Here is a 26,550-nt window from a genome sequence, read left to right as displayed (position 1 = left end):
GACAGATCCAGACCAGAGTCCACAGAGAGAAGAGGATGTTAGTCTCTCTCTTCTCTGTCTCTGACCTTGATTTATTCCTCAACCTTCTACTCCAGGTTTTCCACTTCTTCGTGTCTCTGGGGCTCAGCTCCACCCAGCCGGTGTCCTCTCTTTAACTCCACCTGGATACCTGACGTGTGGAGCTCCGCCTGCTTCATTCATAACAACGTGTCTGCCGGCTCACCTTAAACCTGCTGTTTCCTCAACCACGCTCAGAGGTTTCCTCCGGAGACAGTATCTTCTGGGACCAGACCCCTTGCAAGACCAGGACCAGACCCCCTGCAGGACCAGGACTCCAGGACCAGGACCAGATCCCCTGCAGGACCAGGACTCCAGGACCAGGACCAGAGACCGGCTGCTGCAGCAATGGCTGATGGGAAGCGGCGGAGCGGCGTGGCGCCGCCTCTGGACGGAGGATGGGGGTGGGTGATCGTCGGCTGCTGCTTCATGGTGACGGTGTGCACGCGAGCGGTAACCAGGTAACGCACGTGCACACACACACACACACGCACACACATACACACAGCCAGACGTTCATGTTCCCCCGAGGATGAACCGTGAAAGCTTTAGTGAAGATTTGCTGAACGCAGAGAGACGCAGAGAGACGCAGAGAGACGGAGAGAGACGCAGAGAGACGCAGAGAGACGCAGAGAGACGGAGAGAGGCGCAGAGAGACGCAGAGAGACGGAGAGAGGCGCAGAGAGGCGCAGAGAGGCGGAGAGAGACGGAGAGAGGCGCAGAGAGGCGCAGAGAGGCGCAGAGAGACGCAGAGAGGCGCAGAGAGGCGCAGAGAGACGCAGAGAGACGCAGAGAGACGGAGAGAGACGCAGAGAGACGCAGAGAGACGCAGAGAGACGCAGAGAGACGCGGAGACGTGTTCTGCTCTGCGTTGGAGTGGGAAGAGTTAAACCAGTTTAAACTGGTCAGTGTTAAATCCTCCAGTGGTAAAAGTATAATAAAAACATGCTGGTAGACATTCCTCTATAATCACAACCAGTCAGAGCTTCAGAGACCTGCTGCTGCAGAGCTTCATATTTTACTAATAACTTTATGATTTTTTTCACACATGTCTGAATGGTAGAACATCCTCTTTACTCACAGAGCCTCTGAGGAGTTTGAATCAGTTCATACTGATTAAAGTGTTGATCTGTTATTATTATTGATGATGATGAAGATGATGATGATGAAGATGAGCAGAGCAGCTGACAGACTGAATGTTCAACAACATCTCCAGTAACAGAGCAGAGGCTCAGACAGGCTTTAAATAGTTAACCTGATGTTACTGTCAACACACACACACACACACACACACACAGGTCAGTCAGTCCATAGTGTGCGTATGTGCGTGCGTGCGTGCGTGCGTGTGTGCGCGTGCGTGTGACTGTGACACCTGAACAAACAGCGTCAGAGTTGCTGAGTGAACATCTGGTTATCAGCTTGGATCCAGCTGTTGGCGGTTCATCACCATGACGACCGCCGAGCTGCTCGTTATCATCGATGATTCGTTAACGTGCACATTGATGTGCACGTTATCTGTCAATGTTTCTCCAGATGTTCCAGTTTAACCAGTAGAACCAGTCTGAGGTCAGATGTTAACCATTACATCACACACAGCTGTGACCTCTGACCTCTGGGTAGCGCTGACTCAGCGCTGACTGATCTGATCTGTGATGTCACTTCCTGTCTGCAGGTGCATCTCCATCTTCTTCGTGGAGTTTCAGTCTCATTTTGGCGCCGACTACTCGGCGACGGCGTGGATCCACAGCCTGGTGGACTGCAGCACCATGCTCTGTGGTCAGTACCGGAGACCGGGACCGGGACCAGAACCGGGACCAGAACCACAGACTGACTCCCTGTGTGTGTGTGTGTGTGTGTGTGTAGCTCCTGTCGGCAGCCTGGTGGGGAACCGCTGGTCCTGCCGGGTCTCCGTGATGGTTGGTGGACTCTTGTCCTCCTGTGGACTCCTCCTGTCCTCCTTCAGCAGCAGCCTGGAACTCCTCTACTTCAGCCTGGGAGGACTGACAGGTCCACTAGACTACATGTCCTCATGTCTTCATGTCCTCATGTCCTCACTGATCAACATGTCCTCACTCATCAACATGTCCTCCCCCTCCAGGTCTGGGCTTCGCTCTCTGTTACACGCCGGCCATCGCCATGGTGGGCTGTTACTTCCATCGGCGGAAGGCGTTGGCGTACGGCATCGCCATGTCGGGCAGCGGGATCGGCACCTTCGTGCTGGCGCCGGCGGTGCAGCTGCTCATCGACCTGTACTCGTGGAGGGGTGCGCTGCTCGTCCTCAGCGCCTTCGTCGCCAACCTCTGCGTCTGCGGGGCGCTGCTCCGACCAATCACAGCGCAGCAGGGCGAGGAGGAGGAGGCAGACGCGGAGCAGAAACCCGGTGAGGAGCAGCACGCGTCTCCGTCAGAACTCTACAGATGGTAGAGGACATACTAACCTGTCTGTCTCCTGATGCAGGTCACGTCTCGTCGCAGGACGCAGAGCTCGCCGTGAAACATCCCAAAGAATCAGACGACGGCCTCAAGTCTTCTTCGCCTGCGCCCCTGCCTCTGCTGTCGGGAAACCCCGGCCATCAGGTGCAGAGGAAGCGGTGCTTCAGCTCCTGCTTCCTGTCCAGCGAGGAGTACCGCTTCCTGCTGCTGCCGGACTTCCTGGGCCTGGCCTTGTCCTTGCTGTTCCTGGCCAGCGGCTGCAGCGTCCCCTTCGTCTACCTGGTGCCGTGCGCACTGAGCGCCGGCGTCAGCCACCATCAGGCCGCCTTCCTCATGTCCATCGTGGGAGTCATCGACATCGTGGGGAACATCACCTTCGGCTGGCTGACGGACCGCAGGTAGGACTGGGTCAGAGGGACCGGGACATCGTCTCACTTTCTAGAAATGTCCTCACAGGTCAAAGTGTCCTTAAGTCATCCGCATGATCAGTTGTGAATCGCTCTGCTGAGTTTGTGTCATTGTTTCCTGTCGGCAGAGCAGCGCCACCCGACCAGGTGGAAGCGTTACCTCCGGGTCAACCTCCGGGTCTGAGAAGTGAAGCCACTGAAGTTCCTTAAACCGGCGTTCTGTATAGAAACAGCAGGAGGCGACTCCTCTGGGTGGTCGTAGTGATCGGTTGTACTCAACTCCTCCCGCTGGTGTTTCTTCTGGTTGCAAAAAAACAAGATGGTGACGGACTGAAACCAAGATGGTGACGAACTGAAACCAAGATGGAGACGCACTGAAACCAAGATTGAGACGGACTGAAACCAAGATGGTGACGAACTGAAACCAAGATGGTGACGGACTGAAACCAAGATTGAGACGGACTGAAACCAAGATGGTGACGAACTGAAACCAAGATGGTGACGGACTGAAACCAAGATGGCAACGACCAGAAACCAAGATGGTGACGGACTGAAACCAAGATGGTGACGGACTGAAACCAAGATGGTGACGGACTGAAACCAAGATGGCGACGACCAAAAACCAAGATGGTGACGGACTGAAACCAAGATGGCGACGACCAAAAACCAAGATGGTGACGGACTGAAACCAAGATGGTGACGGACTGAAACCAAGATGGTGACGGACTGAAACCAAGATGGCGACGACCAAAAACCAAGATGGTGACGGACTGAAACCAAGATGGTGACGGACTGAAACCAAGATGGCGACGACCAAAAACCAAGATGGTGACGGACTGAAACCAAGATGGCAACCAAAAACCAAGATGGTGACGGACTGAAACCAAGATGGCGACGACCAAAAACCAAGATGGTGACGGACTGAAACCAAGATGGTGACGGACTGAAACCAAGATGGTGACGACCAAAAACCAAGATGGTGACGGACTGAAACCAAGATGGCGACGACCAAAAACCAAGATGGTGACCGACTGAAACCTCTGCTGAAAATTATTTCAACTTTGACCTTGTTTGCCACTGACCACTGAAGCACAACCAATGAGATCACAGCTGCTGTTGTTGCCTAGAAACAGTGAATGGCGTTCCTTCAGCACTTTTTGATGACATAGTCGGGTCAGGTGGAGTCGGGTCAGGTGGAGTCGGGTCGGGTGGAGTCGGGTCGGGTGGAGTCGGGTCGGGTGGAGTCGGGTCAGGTGAAGTCGGGTCAGGTAGAGTCGGGTCTGGTCAGGTCAGGTGGAGTCGGGTCGGGCGGAGTCAGGTCAGGTGGAGTCGGGTCAGGTGGAGTCGGGTCAGATAGTCGGGTCTGGTCAGGTCAGGTGGAGTCGGGTCGGGTGGAGTCGGGTCAGGTAGAGTCGGGTCTGGTCAGGTCAGGTGGAGTCCGGTCGGGTCAGGCGACGTCGGGTCAGGTGGAGTCGGGTCGGGTGGAGTCGGGTCAGGTAGAGTCGGGTCTGGTGGAGTCGGGTTGGGTCAGGTAGAGTCGGGTCGCGTCAGGTGGAGTCGGGTCACGTCAGGTGGAGTCAGGTCGGGTCAGGTGGAGTCGGGTCGGGTCAGGTGGAGTCAGGTCGGGTGGAGTCGGGGCAGGTGGAGTCGGGTCGGGTGGAGTCGGGGCAGGTGGAGTCGGGTCGGGTGGAGTCGGGTCAGGTGGAGTCGGGTCAGGTGGAGTCGGGTCGGGTCAGGTGGAGTCGGGTCGCGTCAGGTGGAGTCGGGTCGCGTCAGGTGGAGTCGGGTCGCGTCAGGTGGAGTCGGGTCAGGTGGAGTCGGGTCAGGTAGAGTCGGGTCTGGTCAGGTCAGGTGGAGTCGGGTCGGGTGGAGTCGGGTCAGGTGGAGTCGGGTCGGGTGGAGTCGGGTCAGGTGGAGTCGGGTCGGGTGGAGTCGGGTCGGGTGGAGTCGGGTCAGGTGGAGTCGGGTCAGGTAGAGTCGGGTCTGGTCAGGTCAGGAGGAGTCCGGTCGGGTCAGGTGGAGTCGGGTCGGGTGGAGTCGGGGCAGGTGGAGTCGGGTCGGGTGGAGTCGGGGCAGGTGGAGTCGGGTCGGGTGGAGTCGGGTCAGGTGGAGTCGGGTCGCGTCAGGTGGAGTCGGGTCGCGTCAGGTGGAGTCGGGTCAGGTGGAGTCGGGTTGGGTCAGGTAGAGTCGGGTCGCGTCAGGTGGAGTCGGGTCACGTCAGGTGGAGTCAGGTCGGGTCAGGTGGAGTCGGGTCGGGTCAGGTGGAGTCAGGTCGGGTCATGTGGAGTCGGGTCTGGTCAGGTCAGGTGGAGTCCGGTCGGGTCAGGTGGAGTCGGGTCGGGTGGAGTCGGGGCAGGTGGAGTCGGGTCAGGTGGAGTCGGGTCGGGTCAGGTGGAGTCGGGTCGCGTCAGGTGGAGTCGGGTCGCGTCAGGTGGAGTCGGGTCAGGTGGAGTCGGGTCGGGTCAGGTAGAGTCGGGTCGCGTCAGGTTGAGTCGGGTCGCGTCAGGTGGAGTCGGGTCAGGTGGAGTCGGGTCGGGTCAGGTGGAGTCAGGTCGGGTCAGGTGGAGTCGGGTCGGGTCAGGTCATGTGGAGTCGGGTCGGGTCGGGTGGAGTCGGGTCGGGTCAGGTGGAGTCGGGTCAGGTGGAGTCGGGGCAGGTGGAGTCGGGTCGGGTCAGGTGGAGTCGGGTCAGGTCATGTGGAGTCGGGTTGGGTGGAGTCGGGTCGTGTCAGGTGGAGTCGGGTCGGGTGGAGTCAGGTTGGGTCGGGTGGAGTCGGGTCGGGTGGAGTCGGTCAGGTCGGGTGGAGTCGGGTCGGGTGGAGTCGGTCAGGTCGGGTGGAGTCGGGTGGAGTCGGGTCGGGTCTGGTCGGGTGGAGTCGGGTCGGGTCAGGTGGAGTCGGGCCGGGTCGGGTGGAGTCGGGTCGGGTGGAGTCGGGTCGGGTCGGGTCAGGATCTTTGTCCTGGTTTCACAGTAAACACTAACTAACTGACGTCCTGAACTCACCTGAAGGTTCTAAATGTAAAACGATCAAACATTAAACTGAACTTAAAGTTTAGAGTTCAAACATTCACTCATTCACCATCTGATGGGACTCTGAGCTGGACTCTGATTGGCTGACGGAACAAGATAGAAACCCGTCAGCCAATCAGGTCTGGATATAAAAACCTGCAACAAGACTAATAATCATAAATCAAACAAATCCATCATATATCCCCACCCTCATCCACCTCCACTGGCTCCCGGTCAAGTCCCGCATCACCTACAAAATCCTCCTCCTCACCTACAAATCCCTCAATGCCCTGGCTCCTCAGTATTTATCTGACCTCCTCCACCCTTACACACAGCCCCGGAACCTTAGATCCTCAGGCCCGGGTCAGCTCTCCATCCCTCACACAAGAATGAGAACTTTTGGGGACAGAGCCTTCAGTGTGACAGCCCCCACCCTCTGGAACTCTCTCCCCATAGAGCTCCACAACGCACCATCTCTGGACACCTTCAAAAGACTCCTCAAAACCCACCTCTTCACCAAGGCCTATGGCCTCTGGCCTCTGGCCTATGGCCTCTAGCTACTGTTACAGTTGTTGTGTTTATTTATGTCTTTGTTAAGCGTCCTTGGGTTTCATGAAAGGCGCTATATAAATCCAAGCTATTATTATTATTATTATTATTATTATTAAATCTATATATATCATATAATGATTATATCTATAATCATTATTATATAATATTTATTAAATGTATAATATTGATTCTATCTATATTAATAGGTCATCATTTCTTGTTCTATATATAACGTGTTGCGTCCCCCCCAGGTGTCTGAAGCCGTATCGTATGGCGTGCTACATCATGGCGGTTGGTATGGAGGGTCTCTGCTGTCTCTTCGTGCCGCTGCTCAGCTCCTTCACGCTCCTCGTGCCCTTCGCCGTCCTCTACGGTTACTTCGACGGCGCCTACGTGGCGCTGATCCCCGTGGTGACGTCAGACGTGGTGGGAGCTCCGTACCTGTCCTCGGCGCTGGGCGTGGTCTACTTCCTCCACGCCATCCCCTACCTGGTCAGCCCGCCAATCGGAGGTGAGGAGCCGGCGCCGCCTACTGATCATAACGATCAATTAACACATTAATGACGTCATAACCACAAAACAGCCGGTGTGTTCAAGGACACTCCGACATCCGAGATGATTCTTCCTCTCTTTGTGCAGGTTGGCTGATTGACGTCACAGGAAGTTACACGGCCACCTTCTTCCTGTGCGGCGCCGCCATGCTGGCCAGCGCCCTCACGCTCACCACCATCGCCGGGATCCGCCGCTGCCGCCGCCTGCTGACCGCCGCCACCAAGGGCACCAAGCACGAGCCCCTCCCCCTCCCCCAGTCCGACCAATCCGACTGCTTCGTGGCCTTCGAGAAGGAGGCGGTCAGTCAGGCCGCCTCGTAGCCGCAGAGGGGACCACCAATCGGATTAATGGACACCAGAGACGGCGAGGAGGAGGGCTGTGATTGGCCCGGCGAGGACGACTCATTTAGAGTCGTACTGAATCAACACTGTGACAAACTTTAACTTTAAGGTGCCTTTCATCGTTTTTACGCCTCGACCTCGGCGCGGTCACATGACGGCGACGGACGTCTGGACAAACCGGGTTATAGGAGGACGAGACGAAGATGCTAATGCTAGCACACAAGCTAAGCTAGTTAAGCTTTAACGCAGCTTCAATCAGGGAATCAACAAAACAACCGATATGAGCCGTGATCAATGAAGATGATCAATGATCAGTCGATTAATCTATTTTATTTAATTAATAAAATGTGAATATTTACTGGTTTTCTTTGGCCTCTGCGACGGTTAACGTTGTGTTGGAAGACGTCCCCTTCAGATCTGAGGAACTGTGACGGACGTCTGGACAAACCGGGTTATAGGACGACGAAGGACGAGGATGCTAAAGCTAGCACGCAAGCTAACCGGAACAAGAAAAACATAAAATAACAAAAATAAAAACACAAACTTAAAGTAGTTTTAGTCTGAGAGCTGAACCAGTTTGTGGTGGAGCTACAGGGTGAATGAACGGACGGCAGCGGCACCAGACTCCAGAGAGACAATACTGGATTTACTGTCAAGTTCTCGTTTAAAGCAGCCGAGGCAGCAGGGCTGTGATTGGCTGGCGAGGACGACTCATTCAGAGTCGTTCTGACTTACTGACTCATTCAGAGTCGTACTGACTCATTCAGAGTCGTGCTGACTCATTCAGAGTCGTGCTGACTCATTCAGAGTCGTGCTGACTCATTCAGAGTCTTGCTGACTCATTCAGAGTCGTGCTGACTCATTCAGTCGTGCTGACTCATTCAGAGTCTTGCTGACTCATTCAGAGTCGTGCTGACTCATTCAGAGTCTTGCTGACTCATTCAGAGTCTTGCTGACTCATTCAGAGTCGTGCTGACTCATTCAGAGTCTTGCTGACTCATTAAGAGTCGTGCTGACTCATTCAGAGTCTTGCTGACTCATTCAGAGTCGTGCTGACTCATTCAGAGTCTTGCTGACTCATTAAGAGTCGTGCTGACTCATTCAGAGTCTTGCTGACTCATTCAGAGTCGTGCTGACTCATTCAGAGTCTTGCTGACTCATTAAGAGTCGTGCTGACTCATTCAGAGTCTTGCTGACTCATTCAGAGTCGTGCTGACTCATTCAGAGTCTTGCTGACTCATTAAGAGTCGTGCTGACTCATTCAGAGTCGTGCTGACTCATTCAGAGTCGTGCTGACTCATTCAGAGTCTTGCTGACTCATTAAGAGTCGTGCTGACTCATTAAGAGTCGTGCTGACTCATTCAGAGTCGTACTGAATCAACACTGTGACAAACTAAGGTGCCTTTCATCGTTTCTACGCCTCGACCTCGGCGCGGTCACATGACGGCGATGGCCGTCTAGACAAACTGGGTTATAGGAGGACGAAGGACGAAGATGCTAATGCTAGCACACAAGCTATCCTTTAACGCAGCTTTGGGCTGCATCCCAAAGCTCTTAATTGCATCCCTGTTTCCCTCACTTGCGTCTTTTCCTTGCGTCTTTTCCTTGCGTCTTAGTCCCTCCCACCAGGGAAGCATGGAGAGACGCAAAGACACCATGCGAGGAGAGAGGAAACGAGGAAATACAGAGCTTCAATTAACACAGATTATAACTAGATGGTGAATCAGAAGACAACTAAACTATAAAACGTTTAATCTGTGATGTGTTTTCACTCCGGTATAAAACTCTAGTGATGTTAAGAGGTAAAGTTATCAGATCAGTCTGATCGGCAGCAGCGTCCAATCAGTAACTGATCTCCAATAAGGGGGTGTGTCGGTCGGTAAAAGACTTCCGTGGAGGATATACTGGTGTATCCTCGCTCATAGCTCCTCCGGCAAGCCTCCTCGATCCTTGCTCCTCGCTCCTCGCTCCTCGTTCCTCGATGCACAAATAAGAGCTTTGGGACGGTCTTCAAGATGGCGCACCAGAACAACTTCCGGTTCAAGCGAGGAGCGAGGAGCGAGGAAACGAAAATGAAGAGCTTTGGGACGCACCCTTAATCAGGGAAACAACAACACAACCGATATGAGCCCAGATCAATGAAGATGAAAGGGTTAATTGATTGCCACATTATTATTCACCAACTACTTTCATATTTCATCAATAAAATGTGAATGTTTTCTGGTTTTCTTTGACATTTTTTAACTATTATTTCAGATTTTATAGATCAGACGGTGGACTATTCAAGAGAATAAAGGTTAGCTAGGCTACACGGGACGAACGGAGCAGATAGAATATAAAGACACGTTAATAAAACACAAAATACTTCAAACCCGCTGCAATGAACTGAGATCAGGGTCTTCAGGAAATCACTTATTCATTTCATCACAACGTTTCACCTGCTCTGTGTTATGGAAGAGTTTAAATGCCTCAATGAGAAACACCAGTGAAATATAAAACACATCAGCTGAGAGTCGGTCGGAGGATGACGACGACGACGATAAGGAGGAGGATGAGGATGAGGATGAGGAGGATGAGGACGACGTGTTCAGGTGTTTTAACTTGTTTATTGATTAACAGAATCATCAATCAGTTAACGCGTTGACGCTGAAACACGTCAGTGACGGGAAACGTCTCGTCTGACCGTGAGCTTCCTGTAAATGTTAAAATAAGAGTCAACCGTTTCTACTGGAACTATTTCATCATCCAAGTTCAACAGTGTTTTCCCATCATGCAACGCTGTGGTGACGTCCACTGAATGAATCAGTCACCAAAGAGACGTTTAATCCAGTGAGATATTAAAACTTCAGAATAAGAGAGAACACCTTCAGCTTAGTCTTTATGTACTTATCAGATATACTTAGCGAAGTGTTCCGTAGCTGCTCTAACTCTAACCCTCTCCAGCGGCTCTCTGTGGAGTTATACACATCAATAACGGCTTTTTCTTTACATTTTCAATATTATAAAGTAGTCATTTTAGGTGTTATTTTCTTTTTTTCTCGTAAAGTTATGACTTTATTCTTGTAATATTACAACAGCAAAAACTACTAAACTAATAGTTTACTGAGAGAATACTTTAAAATGTCCTCTCATAAAGTGAAACGTGGGTTACAGGTATATAACTAGTAAACTAACAGTATAGCTGCAGTATAAAATACAACTTGGATGTAAACTAGTTGTATACTCAAACATTAATATTCTTACACTTAAAGTACACTTAAAAGTATACTTTATAACCTAAAACGTGGGCCAATTCAGTCTCAAGAGTACTAGAGGACTACATGAAGTAGTACACTGACTACATGAAGTATGCTTAGGAAATATACTTTACTTCATAATAATAACTTGAAGTACTTTTTTGTAACGGTCATTCAAACTATTTCACATGTAAATCAAACATCTGGTTTTATCTGTTATTACTGAAGGACAGAATACTACTAAGATCACTATATACACATATCTATATCTATAGATATAGATATAGATAGATATAGTGGTATTCTCCGTCTGTGAATGTTCAGCCTGACCTTTAGAGATACTCAAGAGTTTTAAATACTACTTAGTTTATCATATTGTGACGTTGCTGTCTGACTCAGGTTTAAAGTTCCAACATGCTGGTCTGAACTGGTTTAAACTGGTCTAAACTGTTCTGAACTGGTTTAAACTGGTCTGAACTGGTTTAATCTCATTCAGTGATCATGGGACCACACTGCTGTAATATTTAACTAACTAGTACTCTGGTGTAGTATCGGCTCTCTCATGTGCTGCTCAAAGTCACTTTACATGCCGACGACATCATGTGATACCGACCTGATTCAGAGACGTCCTGCTGATAGCTGGAGGCTAATGTTAGCAGTGGGCTAACAGAGAACAGAGTAGGAGACGGAGGACAGAGGATGGAGACGGAGACGGAGGACAGAGGATGGAGACGGAGGACAGAGGATGGAGACGGAGACGGAGGACAGAGGATGGAGACGGAGACGGAGGACGGAGGACAGAGGATGGAGACGGAGGACAGAGGATGGAGACGGAGGACAGAGGATGGAGACGGAGGACAGAGGATGGAGACGGAGACGGAGGACAGAGGATGGAGACGGAGGACAGAGGATGGAGACGGAGACGGAGGACAGAGGATGGAGACGGAGACGGAGGACAGAGGATGGAGACGGAGGACAGAGGATGGAGACGGAGGACAGAGGATGGAGACGGAGGACAGAGGATGGAGACGGAGGACAGAGGATGGAGACGGAGACGGAGGACAGAGGATGGAGACGGAGACGGAGGACAGAGGATGGAGACGGAGGACAGAGGACGGAGACGGAGGACAGAGGATGGAGACGGAGACGGAGGACAGAGGATGGAGACGGAGACGGAGGACAGACGATCGTTTTATTTTTCATAAAGTGAATTCTTGTTCTGTTCTCTGAGAGATAAAAAAACTCACTAACCAGACAAAACAAACTGTACAGATATTTAAAACGAAACTTCCTCTTCAGAGTCCTGAGAGGTTTTAACACCATCTAGTGATGTCACATGATGATGATGTCACTTCCTGCAGGAGCGCAGCTGTCTCTTAATGATGAGGTGATCGCTCTCCTTCTCCTCCTTCACTCCTCCAGACGCCTGGCACAAAAACAACACAAACAACAAAACAACATTAAACAACAAAAACAACACAAACAAAAACAACACAAACAAAAACAACACAAACAACATTAAACAGTTTCTATTTTACTTTATAAAAAACATCCTTATATAAAATATATATATATTATATATTATATATATATATAATATATATAATATATAATATGTATATTATATATTATATATATTATATATATATATAATATATATATATTATATATATATATAAATACTTTAAATCTACGTCCGTCCTCACAGAGACTGAAGTCTGAAGACACTCACCGTGTTCGGGGAGTCGAGCATCGGAGTCGAGGCGTCCATCTTGTAAAGCTTCTTCCGTCCTCTCTTGGGTTTGGTTGCCGTGGTAACCGCGTCCACTGAGTGTCCACTGACCAGACCGATGATGGTTTTAGCTGCAGAGACACAGAGAGGACAGTAACAGGTGGAGCAGCCCCGTCATGAATCATTAAAACTGGTGTCCTCCAGGTCTCCCAGCGCGGTGTCTCGGTGGTCTGGAGGGACACTCAGACTGGTGTCCTCCAGGTCATTGGGACATAAAGTATATACTACAACAGACCAGTCCAGCAGTCTGAGAGGAATCTAGAGTCCACTGACCTTTGCTGCCCAGGATGGACGGAGAGCTGTGGATCAACTCTCCGATCTTCTGGAGGGTCCCGTCTCTCTTCTCCTTCACCACAGAAGAGGACTGGACACAGACACAGACAGAGACACAGACACAGACAGAGACACAGACACAGACAGAGACAGAGACAGAGACAGAGACAGAGACAGGTTGAGACAGAGACAGCTTCACAGTTCAACCCTGTTCAGGGACCTCAGGATGCAAAAATATTCACACACATCATTTTAGAATAGGAAACAATAACACATTATACTGCAGGAAGACAACTAGATAGATACATGACACACTGGTTATGGATAGATAGATGGATGGATGGATGGATGGATGGATGGATGGATGGATGGATGGATGTACTTTATTGATCCCAAATTGAAACTTCTTGTCACATCAGCAGGTTATCTAGTAAATACACACATCAACACTAGAGATAATATCTATAGTATACACAATATAAAGAATATATTACAATACACTATAAATAAACCAGACTACTACAACTAGCTTAGAAAGATAAAATATGAACTATATACAATAACAGGGTGTGCAAGGTACAATTTGTGTTTTAAAATCAGATCAAGTTATTATTACGGGGCTAAACTGTAATAATCTGTAATAATAATAATGTACGTTTAGCTTCTCACCGGTTTGTTGATTCGAGTGTTTCCTCTCACTCGGTTTCTCTTGTTCTCACTGATCACCAGGTCCTGAAACAGGTCGTCATAGAAACAAACTGAAACCACTGAACTACAACTGAACATTTAAATGTTTGAAACGGGTGAAATGTCCCTTTAATAACATCCACACACACACACACACACACACACACACTACACTCACACTACACTCACACACCCACACACACACACACCTGCACCTCGCAGCTCTTCCTCTTCCTCCCGGTAGATTTGGGGGTTTTCTTCCTGTCGGCCATGTTGGACCTCAGAGGAGACACATGGACGTCCTGTTCTGGACGAACACCACACCTCTACACAAACACAGGACAGCTTAGATAATCCTTCCACCGTCTCTCTCCCCTCACTTCCTGTTACCTTCTAATTAAAGTATAAAAACCATCAGGTAACACGCTCACCTGAGTGTTTCCCTCCTCCTTCAACTCACAGTACTCTACCGCGTTTCTTGACTGAACTCTACCGCGTTTCTTGACCGTAGTCTACAGCGTTTCTTGACTATAGTCTACTGCGTTTCTTGACTATAGTCTACAGCGTTTCTTGACTATAGTCTACTGCGTTTCTTGACTGTAGTTTACAGCGTTTCTTGACTATAGTTTCACGCGTTTCTTGACTATAGTTTACCGTGTTTCTTGACTATAGTTTACCGTGTTTCTTGACTATAGTTTACCGTGTTTCTTGACTATAGTTTACCGTGTTTCTTGACCGTAGTCTACCGCGTTTCTTGACTGTAGTTTACAGCGTTTCTTGACTATAGTTTCACGCGTTTCTTGACTATAGTTTACCGTGTTTCTTGACCGTAGTCTACCGCGTTTCTTGACTGTAGTTTACAGCGTTTCTTGACTATAGTTTCACGCGTTTCTTGACTATAGTTTACCACATTTCTTGACCGTAGTTTACCGCATTTCTTGCCTGAACTCTACTGTGTTTCATTTGATTCATGTTTAGGACATAAAACACTACTGTGGATTGTGATTTCTTCATCTTCTCACCTTCTAAACAAAGTATAAATCAGGTAACAAGCTCACCTGAGTGTTTCCCTCCTCCTTCAGGCTCTGAAGTCTCTCCATCTCTTTCCTCACAGCCTCAAACTGCCTGCTCCTCCCCTCCTCCTCCTGCTGCTGCTGCTGCCTCCCTCTCCTCTCCTGCAGTCTCTGCATCTCCTCCTTCAGCTCCTCCACCACCGGCACCTTCCTCTCCTCCACCTCTTTGTTCTCCTTGTTCTCCTCCTCCTCCTCCTCCCTCCTCTGCAGGTCCTCCTTCAGACGCTCCAGCTCTGACAGAAACAAAGAGTTCAGCTTCATCTCCTGATCACATCATCAATAAATATTCTCCACTGTTTCAGGTGATGAAGATGATGATGATGAAGATACCTGTTCTCAGAGTCTCTGTCTGTCTGCGACATTCTTCTACAAGTTTCTCCTTTTCTGACACGACTTGATGCAGCTCTGACACAGATTACAACAAGACAGATTATAATACAGACTGCGTTGTTTCTTGACTGTAGTTTACAGCGTTTCTTGACTGTAGTCTACCGCGTTTCTTGACTATAGTTTACCGCCATTCTTGACTGTAGTCTACCGCGTTTCTTGACTGTAGTCTACCGCGTTTCTTGACTGTAGTCTACCGCGTTTCTTGACTGTAGTCTACCGCGTTTCTTGACTGTAGTCTACCGCGTTTCTTGACTATAGTTTACCGCCATTCTTGACTGTAGTTTACCGCGTTTCTTGACTGTAGTCTACCGCGTTTCTTGACTGTAGTTTACCGCGTTTCTTGACTGTAGTCTACCGCGTTTCTTGACTGTACTCTACTGCGTTTCTTGACTGTAGTCTACCGCGTTTCTTGACTATAGTCTACCGCGTTTCTTGACTGTAGTTTACCGCGCTTCTTGACTGTAGTTTACCACATGTCCTTGACTGTAGTTTACCACATGTCCTTGACTGTAGTTTACCACATGTCCTTGACTGTAGTTTACCACATGTCCTTGACTGTAGTTTACCACGTTTCCTTGACTGTAGTTTACCGCGTTTCTTGACTGTACTCTACTGCGTTTCTTGACTGTAGTTTACCGCGTTTCTTGACTGTAGTTTACCGCGTTTCTTGACTGTAGTTTACAGCGTTTCTTGACTGTAGTTTACCGCGTTTCATTAATTCATGTTTAGGATATAAAACAGTTATGTGGATTTTGATTTCTTCATCTTCTCACCTTCTTTCTCCCTCTCCTGGTTCCTCCTCCTCTCCTCCTCTGATCTCTCCATCTCCTCCATTCTCCCTCGAAGAGCTCCGCCCTCAGACTGAAGCTCCGCCCTCAGGCTCTGGAGCTGACGGGTGAACTCTGCTTTCTGATTGGTTAACTCGTTGTTGAGCTGAACACACCTGTTCTCACTGCAGGATGAGGAGTAATACTTTTAAAATGTATATTGATAGTGAGTCAGACGTTTTCCTGTCGCCTGTTGGTTCTGTTGTATATTAATCAATAAAACCTGATTGATGACAGTATTGATTAACCCATCACACTCCTCCTGTCTACCTGTGCGTCAGAGCTTCCTCCAGCTGGCTCTTCTCTCTCTGCAGATCTTGGATCTGTTGGGATTTCTGAGACGATCTCTCCAGCGCTGCCTGGCTCTCCTTCTTCAGCTCCTCCATGGCGGCATGGAAAACACTGCTGCTGCTGCTCCGCTCCTCCTCCTCCTGAATCAGTCAATCAATCAATCAATCAATCAATCAATCAATCAATCAATCCATCAACATTGTTGCTGCTGCTCCGCTCCTCCTTCTCATACTGAATCTATCGAACCTGATTAGTAATAAGAACAACAGAGAAACAGGAAGAGGAAATACCTTGACTTCCTGTCTCAGACGCTCCACTTCCTGTGTCAGACTATTGATGCTGTCGGCCTTCTTGTCTGATTGGCTCTCCAGGTCCTGGAGGCGGGTCTTTGCAGTGCTGAGCTGCTCTGATAGGCTGTCAGACCTGTCAGTCTGCTCTTTGAGCTTCGTCTGGAGACTGGTCAGCTGAAGAAGAAAACGTAAAAAAAACGTAAGAAACAGTTTCAAACAGTTAGTTTGTATTATGTATATGTGTCGCAGTCAGTACCTCGGTCTGCAGCTGGAAGATGCCGTTAACCAGAGCTTTGTTCTCCTTCAACAGTCTGGATGTTTCCCTCTGCTCCAACTCCAGAGACGAAAACACAGAGTCACAGTTTGGACACTCGTCCACATCTAGAAGAGAGAGACCTGACTTTAAACCTCCTTTAATAAAACATGTCGACCACGTACTCGTCACCGCACTGTCTGACACCCTCACCTCCCCCAGACACACTTTAATCTGATGTAATGTGATCCACGTACTTTAGTCCCTGCGGTGTATTTCCCCGTTTTAACCGTTGTCCCTGCTGTGTATTTCCCCGTTTTAACCGTTGTCCCTGCTGTGTATTTCCCCGTTTTAACCGTTGTCCCTGCGGTGTATTTCCCCGTTTTAACCGTTGTCCCTGCGGTGTATTTCCCCGTTTTAACCGTTGTCCCTGCTGTGTATTTCCCCGTTTTAACCGTTGTCCCTGCTGTGTATTTCCCCGTTTTAACCGTTGTCCCTGCTGTGTATTTCCCCGTTTTAACCGTTGTCCCTGCTGTGTATTTCCCCGTTTTAACCGTTGTCCCTGCTGTGTATTTCCCCGTTTTAACCGTTGTCCCTGCGGTGTATTTCCCCGTTTTAACCGTTGTCCCTGCTGTGTATTTCCCCGTTTTAACCGTTGTCCCTGCGGTGTATTTCCCCGTTTTAACCGTTGTCCCTGCTGTGTATTTCCCCGTTTTAACCGTTGTCCCTGCGGTGTATTTCCCCGTTTTAACCGTTGTCCCTGCTGTGTATTTCCCCGTTTTAACTGTTGTCCCTGCTGTGTATTTCCCCGTTTTAACCGTTGTCCCTGCGGTGTATTTCCCCGTTTTAACCGTTGTCCCTGCGGTGTATTTCCCCGTTTTAACCGTTGTCCCTGCGGTGTATTTCCCCGTTTTAACCGTTGTCCCTGCTGTGTATTTCCCCGTTTTAACCGTTGTCCCTGCGGTGTATTTCCCCGTTTTAACCGTTGTCCCTGCTGTGTATTTCCCCGTTTTAACCGTTGTCCCTGCTGTGTATTTCCCCGTTTTAACCGTTGTCCCTGCTGTGTATTTCCCCGTTTTAACCGTTGTCCCTGCGGTGTATTTCCCCGTTTTAACCGTTGTCCCTGCGGTGTATTTCCCTGTTTTAACTGTGTAAGCAGGTTCATCTCCTACCTGTCAGCTCCTGCACCTTCTGCTCCAGGACAACCTGCTCCTTCTTCAGCTCCTCCACCTCCTCCTCCCGTCTCCTTAGCTCCTCCTCTAGGCCGCTCCTCCTCTCCTCCACCTCCTCCTCCCGTCTCCTTAGCTCCTCCTCGAGGCCCCTCCTCCTCTCCTCCACCTCCTCCTCCCGTCTGCTCCTCTCCTCCTCCCCCTCTCTCAGCTCAGCGATGGTTTCCTCCTTCCTCTCGTTTTCCTCCTGCAGCCTCCAGATCTCCTCCTCCAGAACCGGGGAGCCTGAGGAGAAGGAACATTAGTGTTAGGAGTGTAAACAACAACAACAACCTCCTCCTCCTCCTCCTCCTCCTCCTCCTCCTCCTCCTCCTCCTCCTCCTCCTCCTCCTCCTCCTCCTCTCACCTCTCTTCTTTGCCAGTCCGCTCTTCTCTTTGTCCTCCACAGCTTCATGCGGGCGTTTCCTGCTCTCCTCCACCTCCTCTCCTCCCGTCCTCCTCAGACAGCTGCAGGTCTGCTGAAGCTCCAGCAGCTCCGACCGGATCGACTCCACCAGATCCCTCTAAAGACCAGGATGTGGGTCGGAGCATCAGTCACTCTGTAACAATCTGGTCCTTTATTTCTTCTACAAACCTCTAAAATCTGCCATCAGGGCTTGTTGTTCACAGTGAGATCTACGACCGCCGTTTGTACCGAGTTAAGCTCGCAGATTTGGAATTTTTGCATATTTTCAATATAAAAAAATCAAACCTTTCGCTCTCTTCAAAGCCACCATCGCGTTTGTTGACTGTAGTTTACCGCGTTTCTTGACTGTAGTTTACCGCGTTTCTGGACTGTAGTTTACCGCGTTTGTTGACTGTAGTTTACTGCGTTTCTTGACTGTAGTTTACCGCGTTTCTGGACTGTAGTTTACCGCGTTTGTTGACTGTAGTTTAGCGCGTTTCTTGACTGTAGTTTAGCGCGTTTCTTGACTGTAGTTTACCGCGTTTGTTGACTGCAGTTTACAGCGTTTGTTGACTGCAGTTTACCGCGTTTGTTGACTGCAGTTTACCGCGTTTCTTGACTGCAGTTTACAGCGTTTCTTGACTGTACTTTGCCGCGTTTCTTGACTGTAGTTTACCGCGTTTATTGACTGTAGTTTACCGCGTTTGTTGACTGTAGTTTACAGCGTTTCTTGACTGTAGTTTACCGCGTTTCTGGACTGTAGTTTACCGCGTTTGTTGACTGTAGTTTAGCGCGTTTCTTGACTGTAGTTTAGCGCGTTTCTTGACTGCAGTTTACCGCGTTTCTTGACTGCAGTTTACAGCGTTTCTTGACTATAGTTTACCGCGTTTCTTGACTGTAGTTTACCGCGTTTGTTGACTGTAGTTTACCGCGTTTGTTGACTGTAGTTTACCGCGTTTCTTGACTGTAGTTTACCGCGTTTCTTGACTGTAGTTTACAGCGTTTGACTGTAGTTTACCGCGTTTCTTGATTGCAGTTTACCGCGTTTCTTGACTGTAGTTTACAGCGTTTCTTGACTGTAGTTTACAGCGTTTCTTGACTGTACTCTACCGTGTTTCTAAAAAAAACCATTCATTTTACCTGTCAGAACATGGGACGGTGAATCTGCACTAACCCTTTAAAACAGCAAAGTCACACAATAACACTAACTAACTAACAGTAGGTTTGCAGTAGGTTTGGTGTGAAATAAAAGAGCGTGTGTGTGTTTACGTCTCTGGTGGCGTTCTCCACGGTGGCGTCCATGGCGGTCTGGAGTTTGTTGATGATGTCGTCTTTCTGCTGACAGATCTCCGCCAGCTCTGATAACTTGTGTTGCTGCTGCTCCAGACTCTGTGAAACCAAACACAACTTTATTGATACAACAGATCACGAACAACCAGCAGGAAATAGGTGTTAAAACGTCCGACAGTGCATCAAAACACAGCAGACAGCCCAGGAGAAGACGGTCTACGGTACCTTCTTGGCTTCCTGCAGTTGGTCATGTGACTGCTGCTTCTCCAGTCGCAGTGCCTCCAGCTCTGCAGGTACAAAACAGAGGTCAAAGGTCAACGTCACTTCAAGTAAAAACTAAAACTGAGGCTGGTTTCTCTAAGTCCAGGAAGGATCCTTCAACGGCTGAATTTAAAGGACATTACGTCATCGTCTCCCGCCGAAGGACTGTTCTAATGTCCAGGATCCTTCCAGTTCTACCGAGGACTGAGACGTGTGTGTATCCTCCACGCTTCTAAAACACCCACAATCCTCTGCGCACGATGCATTTCCTGTTCCCGGTTTGGAAACAGGAGAAATATGCTGGTAAACGTTCAGTTATTTCACCTCAGCGGTCCTCCAAAATCTGATTCTGAACTGATTTGAGGCGAGAAATTACCAATCCAGTATCTGAATCTTCACTCGTATTAGATCTACAATGCAGGTAAAAGTCTGGTAGCTTTGATGAGAGCTTAACAGGTGGTTTCTTTTCACATCTAACGTGGTGAATTAAGGGTTTATTTAAAAAAAAAAACAGAGTTAAAGATTGATGGAGAAGTGGACAGACTAAACACGATGGTTTAGATGAGTTATTTTGTTTTTGTGGAGTTTGAATGAAGTGTGTTTTACAATCGGAGTCTGGTAGCACTGAGGAGGAGCATATTAACTCTATGTTTTGTACGTTAATAAATTATAATAATTGTCCAAACCTTTACTGATTTGTTGTGTGTGTGTGTGTGTGTGTGTGTGTGTACCTGCAGTGTGTGTGTGTTCAGTCAGACAGCGGTGAACACTCTGAGCGTCCTCTCTGATCTTCTCCAGGTCTTCAGTCACTGAGCTGATGATTCCCTCCAACAGATCCGCCTGCTCCTCCTGACAGACAGCCAGCATCAATACAGTTATTAATCACTAATAATCATCATCAATACAGTTATTAATCACTAATAATCATCATCAATACAGTTATTAATCACTAATAATCATCATCAATACAGTTATTAGTCATTGATAATGATCATCAACACAGTTATTAGTCATTGATAATGATCATCAATACAGTTATTAGTCATTGATAATGATCATCAATACAGTTATTAGTCATTGATAATGATCATCAACACAGTTATTAGTCATTGATAATGATCATCAATACAGTTATTAGTCATTGATAATGATCATCAATACAGTTATTAGTCATTGATAATGATCATCAACACAGTTATTAGTCATTGATAATGATCATCAATACAGTTATTAGTCATTGATAATGATCATCAATACAGTTATTAGTCATTGATAATGATCATCAATACAGTTATTAGTCATTGATAATGATCATCAATACAGTTAATAGTCATTGAAATGATCATCAACACAGTTATTAGTCATTGATAATGATCATCAATACAGTTATTAATCACTAATAATCATCATCAATACAGTTATTAGTCACTGATAATGATCATCAATACAGTTATTAGTCATTGATAATGATCATCAATACAGTTATTAGTCATTGATAATGATCATCAATACAGTTATTAATCACTGATAATGATCATGCGATGAGACCCGGTGTTGTTCGTGGTCACCTTGCCGGAGTCGGTGTTGACCGTGGACAGGTCGACCGTCTTGCTGACGAGGTTCTTCAGGATCTCCACTCTCTTCTCGGCTCGCTCCTCCAGGATCTCCCTCTCCTTCTCCAGACGCTCACTGACACATCAAACAGAACGCCGTTACGACTCTAGACGTATATACGTAGACGCCCCATTGGAGGCTTCGGCCCGTTGCGGTGATAACGTCAACGTGGGCGCCATATTGGACCTGTCCAGACCGGCCTGTAACCCTCTACTAGTGAACGGAGGATAACAAGCACGTCTACATTACTCAACTCATTTCAACCAGTCGCTTTATATTAACGTGTTTATGATGAGCATCTCCCCCGTTCACTAGTAGAGGGCTACAGGCCAGTCTGGCCAAGTCCAATACGGCGCCCACGTTGACGTACGATCCAGGAGTCAATGCGGCGTCTACGTGTACAGTACATGTGTCCGTCACACTGCAGACGGCGTCCCGGTCACATGACCATGTTACCTGTAGTCTTTCTCCATCTTGTTGTAGAGCTCCATGAACTCAGCGCTGACTTCTTCTCTGATCTGAGCCTCCAGAACCAAACGCAGCGCCGCCTCCCGGTCCGACTGCTGACACACACACACACACACACACACACACACACACACACACACACACAGATTTAATATTTAATAAGAGATTAAAACATGAGAAAAGAGAGAATCTAAATGAGATGGTTACCTTCTCTTCTACCTCCATGGTCCTGTCCCCTTCCTTCTCCTCATCTTCCTCACCTCCTGCCTCCAGCACTGTTCCCTCCATCCCACTCTCCTCCTCTTCATCCTCCTCCCACGACTCTTCACCGTCCTCATCCTCCAGCACGTCCTCCAGGGTCGTCTCCCAGGCGACCAGCGAGCTCTTCCTGGCTCGCCCCGACACATTCCTGCGTCGGTCGGCCTCGTCGATGATCATCGACAGCTCCATGGCCGACTTGTGAGGGGCGTCGTCCGGGACCGCCGGCCTCGAGCTCAACACCACCACCTGGACACAGAGAGGTTTACTCCTCTTCATCAAACGAACACCTGAAACTACAGAGGACTCCGGAGTGCAGGCAGAAATAAACTAGCTGCCGGTGTAAAGAGAGAAAGGGTTGCTAATATTTAGCCTTCTGCTAGCGTTAGCCTCCAGCTAACAGCGGGACCTCATCATGACCTCATCATGACGTCATCACTAACAGGGTCACACGGTCTATATTCACACCTGTTGGGTGCTGAACAGGTGAGTGTGGGTGTGTGCTGACCTTCTGGGCGAGGGCGGAGAACTTGAGGACGTTGAGCGTCTCGTCGAAGCAGGACGAGTTCTGGTTGATGTTGACCACCATGGAGACCCGGCCGGCACCACAGAAGAAGAACTGCAGGAAGTGGGTGAGCTTGGATTCCCTGAAGGGAACGTGGTGCTGGAACCTGTAGAGAGGATCAGATCAGACCCGTCACCTCGCTGTCTCAGACTGTCATTCTATTCCACATATCACACACACGGGCGGTGGTGGCGGCGGCGTCCTACTTGGCGTGCTGGTTGAGCCTCATGGCGTTGATGCACTTCCCGAGCGTCAGCAGGGAGCTGTTGATGTTTCCCGCCTCCTTCAGTCGCTCTCCGGTGTTGTGAGTCCGAGAGCAGCGCTCCGAGCCGGCCAGGTCGCACAGAGACAACCTGACAAAGACACATTCAGTTATTATCTGCGGTAACGCTGTCACTCCTCCTCCACGCTATAAAACATCAACAGAGTCGGTCTTACTCGCTGATGCCAAGGACTCTGGGAACGCCGACGTCGTCCACTCGGAGGATCCTGATGGAGAAGATGCTGTGGCTGCAGAGACACACAGAAACCGGTTACTGCTCCGCTAAATCCCATACTCTTCTATACTGCGTAGATTAAACCCTGTTAGGAGGCACGTCAGAAACAGCTGTCACAGTACAGATGTGAACCAGAACCAGAACCAGAGGTGTAGATCAGCTGACTGACCTCCTGCTGGACAGCTGGTTCAGTCGGGTGGAGGAGAAACTCTGGTTCTTCTTCCCGATCTTCATCACTCTGTAGGCCTCGTCAGAGCTGCTCACCTGGACCCACCGCAGGTCTGGAACACATCAACACACAGGAAGTTACACACAGGAGGTTACACACATCAACACACAGGAAGTTACACACAGGAGGTTACACACATCAACACACAGGAAGTTACACACAGGAGGTTACACACATCAACACACAGGAAGCTACGCACAGGAGGTTACACACATCAACACACAGGAAGCTACGCACAGGAGGTTACACACATCAACACACAGGAAGTTACACACAGGAGGTTACACACATCAACACACAGGAAGCTACGCACAGGAGGTTACACACATCAACACACAGGAAGTTACACACAGGAGGTTACACACATCAACACACAGGAAGTTACACACAGGAGGTTACACACATCAACACACAGGAAGCTACGCACAGGAGGTTACACACATCAACACACAGGAAGTTACACACAGGAGGTTACACACATCAACACACAGGAAGTTACACACAGGAGGTTACACACATCAACACACAGGAAGCTACGCACAGGAGGTTACACACATCAACACACAGGAAGCTACGCACACAGGAAGTTACACACAGGAAGTGACACAGTGCAGCTCAACTAGAGCTGACATCAGACAGACAGATGTTGATATTGTCATAACTCCGGTATCCGTCGTCTGTCGGAGACCTAACCAGGCTTTTATTGTGAAATATCTGCCGGGTTGAGTTACAGTACTCCCCGTGTATTTACTGCCATCTCGTGGCGTTTGTGCGTGACTATAAATCAGTTTATAGGAGACATGAACACCCTCAGTGACTGGAACTCTTTAGAGGATCAATCCAGAACAATAAAGAGTTAAAAACACCATCATTTATTAAATCAAAATACCTTTGATGAAGGAGTTTCCTTTGACGTCCTGAGACAGACGCAGCACCGTCCTCTTGTGGTGTCCACTGGGAACCTGAACACAATCACATGATCAATCACATGATCAATCACATGATCAATCACAGCTGACTGTCTTGTTTATCTGGACATTATAGTGACCCGGTAGATCCCCAGTCTTTGTTCATATTATAGTCTGAGACTAAAAACTCTTTAGATGTGAGAGGGAGTCAGACTTCAGTCTTTTCAAAGTGTCTAGTAGGCATAAGTCAACTACTATAAACTCTTACACACAACTACAAACCCAGCTGTAAGGCTAGTTCAGGGTTGAGTATCAGAGCACTGAGGGTCCTCACAAGTATAGCAGAGTGTTACCTGTTCCAGCAGGTCGTGGATGTTGTCGTTGTAAATCTCACAGAATGAAACCCAGACGGAGAAACGGACGTTTGAGTCCACGTCCAGACAGAAACTGTCGGCCTCAGAGACGCTGTTCACGCTGCTGTCGGTGCTCAGAGCCGAGCCTGAAAACACACACACACATCATTGTTTCAGTGAGGACCAGCGTTCCAGATGTCCACATGTGGAGTATTTTGAACTCGACTCACTGACCGTCAAGAAACGTTGATCTTCCAGACGTCTGAGTTTTGTCGCTCTGCAGAGACAAAGATGAGAGACACTAGTACACAGCAGTACATCAGTAGAAGCACACAGATGTTGTAGTATTGGTACTGTGGGACCTCTTTGAGCAGCCTCAGCAGGTTCCTCTTGCTGCTGGACTCGGCTGCCTGCTGGTCTGGAGTCAGTCTGCTGAAGTCTCGGCAGCGCTGAGGCTTCAGGTCGGTCCGAGCGTACAGACGACCTTCAATACTGTTAAAGATCACCGCCAGAGACCGGGGCAGCAGACCGGAGTCATGGTCCGGACCTGAGACACAGACAGGAAGTCAGAGAGTAAGACAGGAAGTCAGAGAGTAAGACAGGAAGTCAGAGACACAGACAGGAAGCCAGAGACACAGACAGGAAGTCAGAGACACAGACAGGAAGTCAGAGACACAGACAGGAAGCCAGAGACACAGACAGGAAGTCAGAGACACAGACAGGAAGCCAGAGACACAGACAGGAAGCCAGAGACACAGACAGGAAGTCAGAGACACAGACAGGAAGTCAGAGACACAGACAGGAAGTCAGAGACACAGACAGGAAGCCAGAGACACAGACAGGAAGCCAGAGAGTTACAGAGGGACAGTCTTAAAACTAAAAGCTTAGAGGAGCAGTGTGTGGGATCTGGTGGGATCTAGCGGTGACTGAAACTCCTCCCGTGTTCAGTTTGTCCGTTCTGGGCTACTGTAGAAACACGGCGTGCGGAGTGAAGATACTGGCATCATCTGAGACTATAACGCCTGATGAATGTCCAAAAAACGTCTGAAAACGTCTGAAAATCTTTTTTAAAATATTCCCAAAAAATTCTAAAAAGTGTCTTAAAATGTCTGAAAGAAAGGCAGAAGAAACGTCTGATCCTGGTTTCATCTGAAACTAGAGAACCTGATGAATCCATCGGTACCAACCAGGTCAGACTAGCTTGCAGTGAAGGAGGATAAATAACGCTCTGAACTTATGAAACATTTCGGCGAGACCTCCAGATGTGTGAATGTAAATGGGTCATAGTGAAGTCAGCACACTGACACACTGACAGCTGTTGTTGCCTGTTGGGCTGCAGTTTGCCATGTTATGATTGGAGCATATTGTTTTATGCTAAATGCAGTACCTGTGAGGGTTTCTGGATCAATATCTGTCATTGATCTGTGTTGTTCATTGATTTACTATAATAAATATATACATACATTTACATAAAGCAGCAGATTAGTCCACTCCCATGTTGATAAGAGGATTACATACTCATTTAGAACAGATACAACATGTGATTAAACATTCTAATAGATTAATTAATAAATGGTAGAGAAAGCAGAAGAGCAGCTGAACGGGTCCAGTGAGGAGGAACTGGGACAACAACAGGTGTGAACCAGGTTCAACAGGTAACCAGAGAAGGTGTTTACAGCAGGTCAGAGGTCAGAGGTCAGGTTCCTCCTCCACTGACCTCATTATGAACACCGTCCTATTTTAAACTGAGTGAGTCTGACGGAGCAGTGAGAGGACAGACAGACAGACAGACAGACAGACAGACAGACAGACAGACAGACAGAGAGAGAGACAGACAGAGAGACAGACAGAGAGACAGAGAAACAGAGAGAGAGACAGACAGAGAGACAGACAGAGAGACAGACAGACAGACAGACAGACAGACAGAGAGAGAGACAGAGAGACAGACAGAGAGACAGACAGAGAGACAGACAGACAGAGAGACAGACAGAGAGACAGAGAGACAGACAGAGAGACAGACAGAGACAGACA

General features: G+C 48.6%; 2 protein-coding genes across 4 annotated transcripts in view; one reads left to right on the top strand and one right to left on the bottom strand.

Annotated features, from left to right (window-relative positions):
- The first annotated feature begins 316 nt into the window (after positions 1-316).
- Positions 317-7,708, top strand: LOC141758608 (monocarboxylate transporter 12-B-like). 3 transcript variants are annotated; one of them, XM_074620190.1, is made up of 8 exons: positions 317-518; positions 644-961; positions 1,730-1,833; positions 1,921-2,064; positions 2,156-2,437; positions 2,515-2,887; positions 6,709-6,968; positions 7,097-7,708. In XM_074620190.1, the coding sequence occupies exons 1-8, from the start codon at positions 456-458 to the stop codon at positions 7,107-7,109; spliced, it is 1,557 nt and encodes a 518-aa protein (XP_074476291.1). In that variant the 5' UTR covers positions 317-455; the 3' UTR covers positions 7,110-7,708. The 3 variants fall into 3 exon arrangements, with proteins under 3 accessions (XP_074476291.1, XP_074476292.1, XP_074476293.1); XM_074620191.1 differs by lacking the exon at positions 644-961; XM_074620192.1 differs by lacking the exon at positions 317-518 and having other exon boundaries at positions 928-961.
- A 4,056-nt stretch (positions 7,709-11,764) lies between these two features.
- The window catches only part of LOC141758075 (uncharacterized), a 22,544-nt gene continuing 7,758 nt past the window's right edge, over positions 11,765-26,550 (bottom strand). The window contains exons 6-31 of the mRNA XM_074619166.1: positions 24,882-25,066; positions 24,754-24,796; positions 24,520-24,665; positions 24,148-24,220; positions 23,199-23,310; positions 22,971-23,042; positions 22,739-22,885; positions 22,476-22,638; positions 21,917-22,216; positions 21,698-21,804; positions 21,196-21,316; positions 20,363-20,476; positions 19,346-19,465; positions 18,038-18,194; positions 17,635-17,916; positions 16,466-16,590; positions 16,210-16,383; positions 15,899-16,059; positions 15,575-15,753; positions 14,742-14,816; positions 14,397-14,644; positions 13,548-13,664; positions 13,321-13,383; positions 12,652-12,724; positions 12,319-12,449; positions 11,765-12,012 (exon numbers count right to left, since the gene is read on the bottom strand). Of these exons, the coding sequence (XP_074475267.1) occupies positions 11,935-12,012; positions 12,319-12,449; positions 12,652-12,724; positions 13,321-13,383; positions 13,548-13,664; positions 14,397-14,644; positions 14,742-14,816; positions 15,575-15,753; positions 15,899-16,059; positions 16,210-16,383; positions 16,466-16,590; positions 17,635-17,916; positions 18,038-18,194; positions 19,346-19,465; positions 20,363-20,476; positions 21,196-21,316; positions 21,698-21,804; positions 21,917-22,216; positions 22,476-22,638; positions 22,739-22,885; positions 22,971-23,042; positions 23,199-23,310; positions 24,148-24,220; positions 24,520-24,665; positions 24,754-24,796; positions 24,882-25,066 (3,566 nt within the window). The 3' untranslated portion in view covers positions 11,765-11,934. The remainder of the gene's footprint in view (positions 12,013-12,318; positions 12,450-12,651; positions 12,725-13,320; positions 13,384-13,547; positions 13,665-14,396; positions 14,645-14,741; positions 14,817-15,574; positions 15,754-15,898; positions 16,060-16,209; positions 16,384-16,465; positions 16,591-17,634; positions 17,917-18,037; positions 18,195-19,345; positions 19,466-20,362; positions 20,477-21,195; positions 21,317-21,697; positions 21,805-21,916; positions 22,217-22,475; positions 22,639-22,738; positions 22,886-22,970; positions 23,043-23,198; positions 23,311-24,147; positions 24,221-24,519; positions 24,666-24,753; positions 24,797-24,881; positions 25,067-26,550) is intronic.

The sequence above is a fragment of the Sebastes fasciatus genome, chromosome 20 (genome assembly GCF_043250625.1).
Source record: "Sebastes fasciatus isolate fSebFas1 chromosome 20, fSebFas1.pri, whole genome shotgun sequence".
NCBI classification, from domain to species: domain Eukaryota; kingdom Metazoa; phylum Chordata; class Actinopteri; order Perciformes; family Sebastidae; genus Sebastes; species Sebastes fasciatus.
Note: the sequence above shows the minus strand (reverse complement) of the source record. Positions and strands in the feature narration are given on the sequence as shown.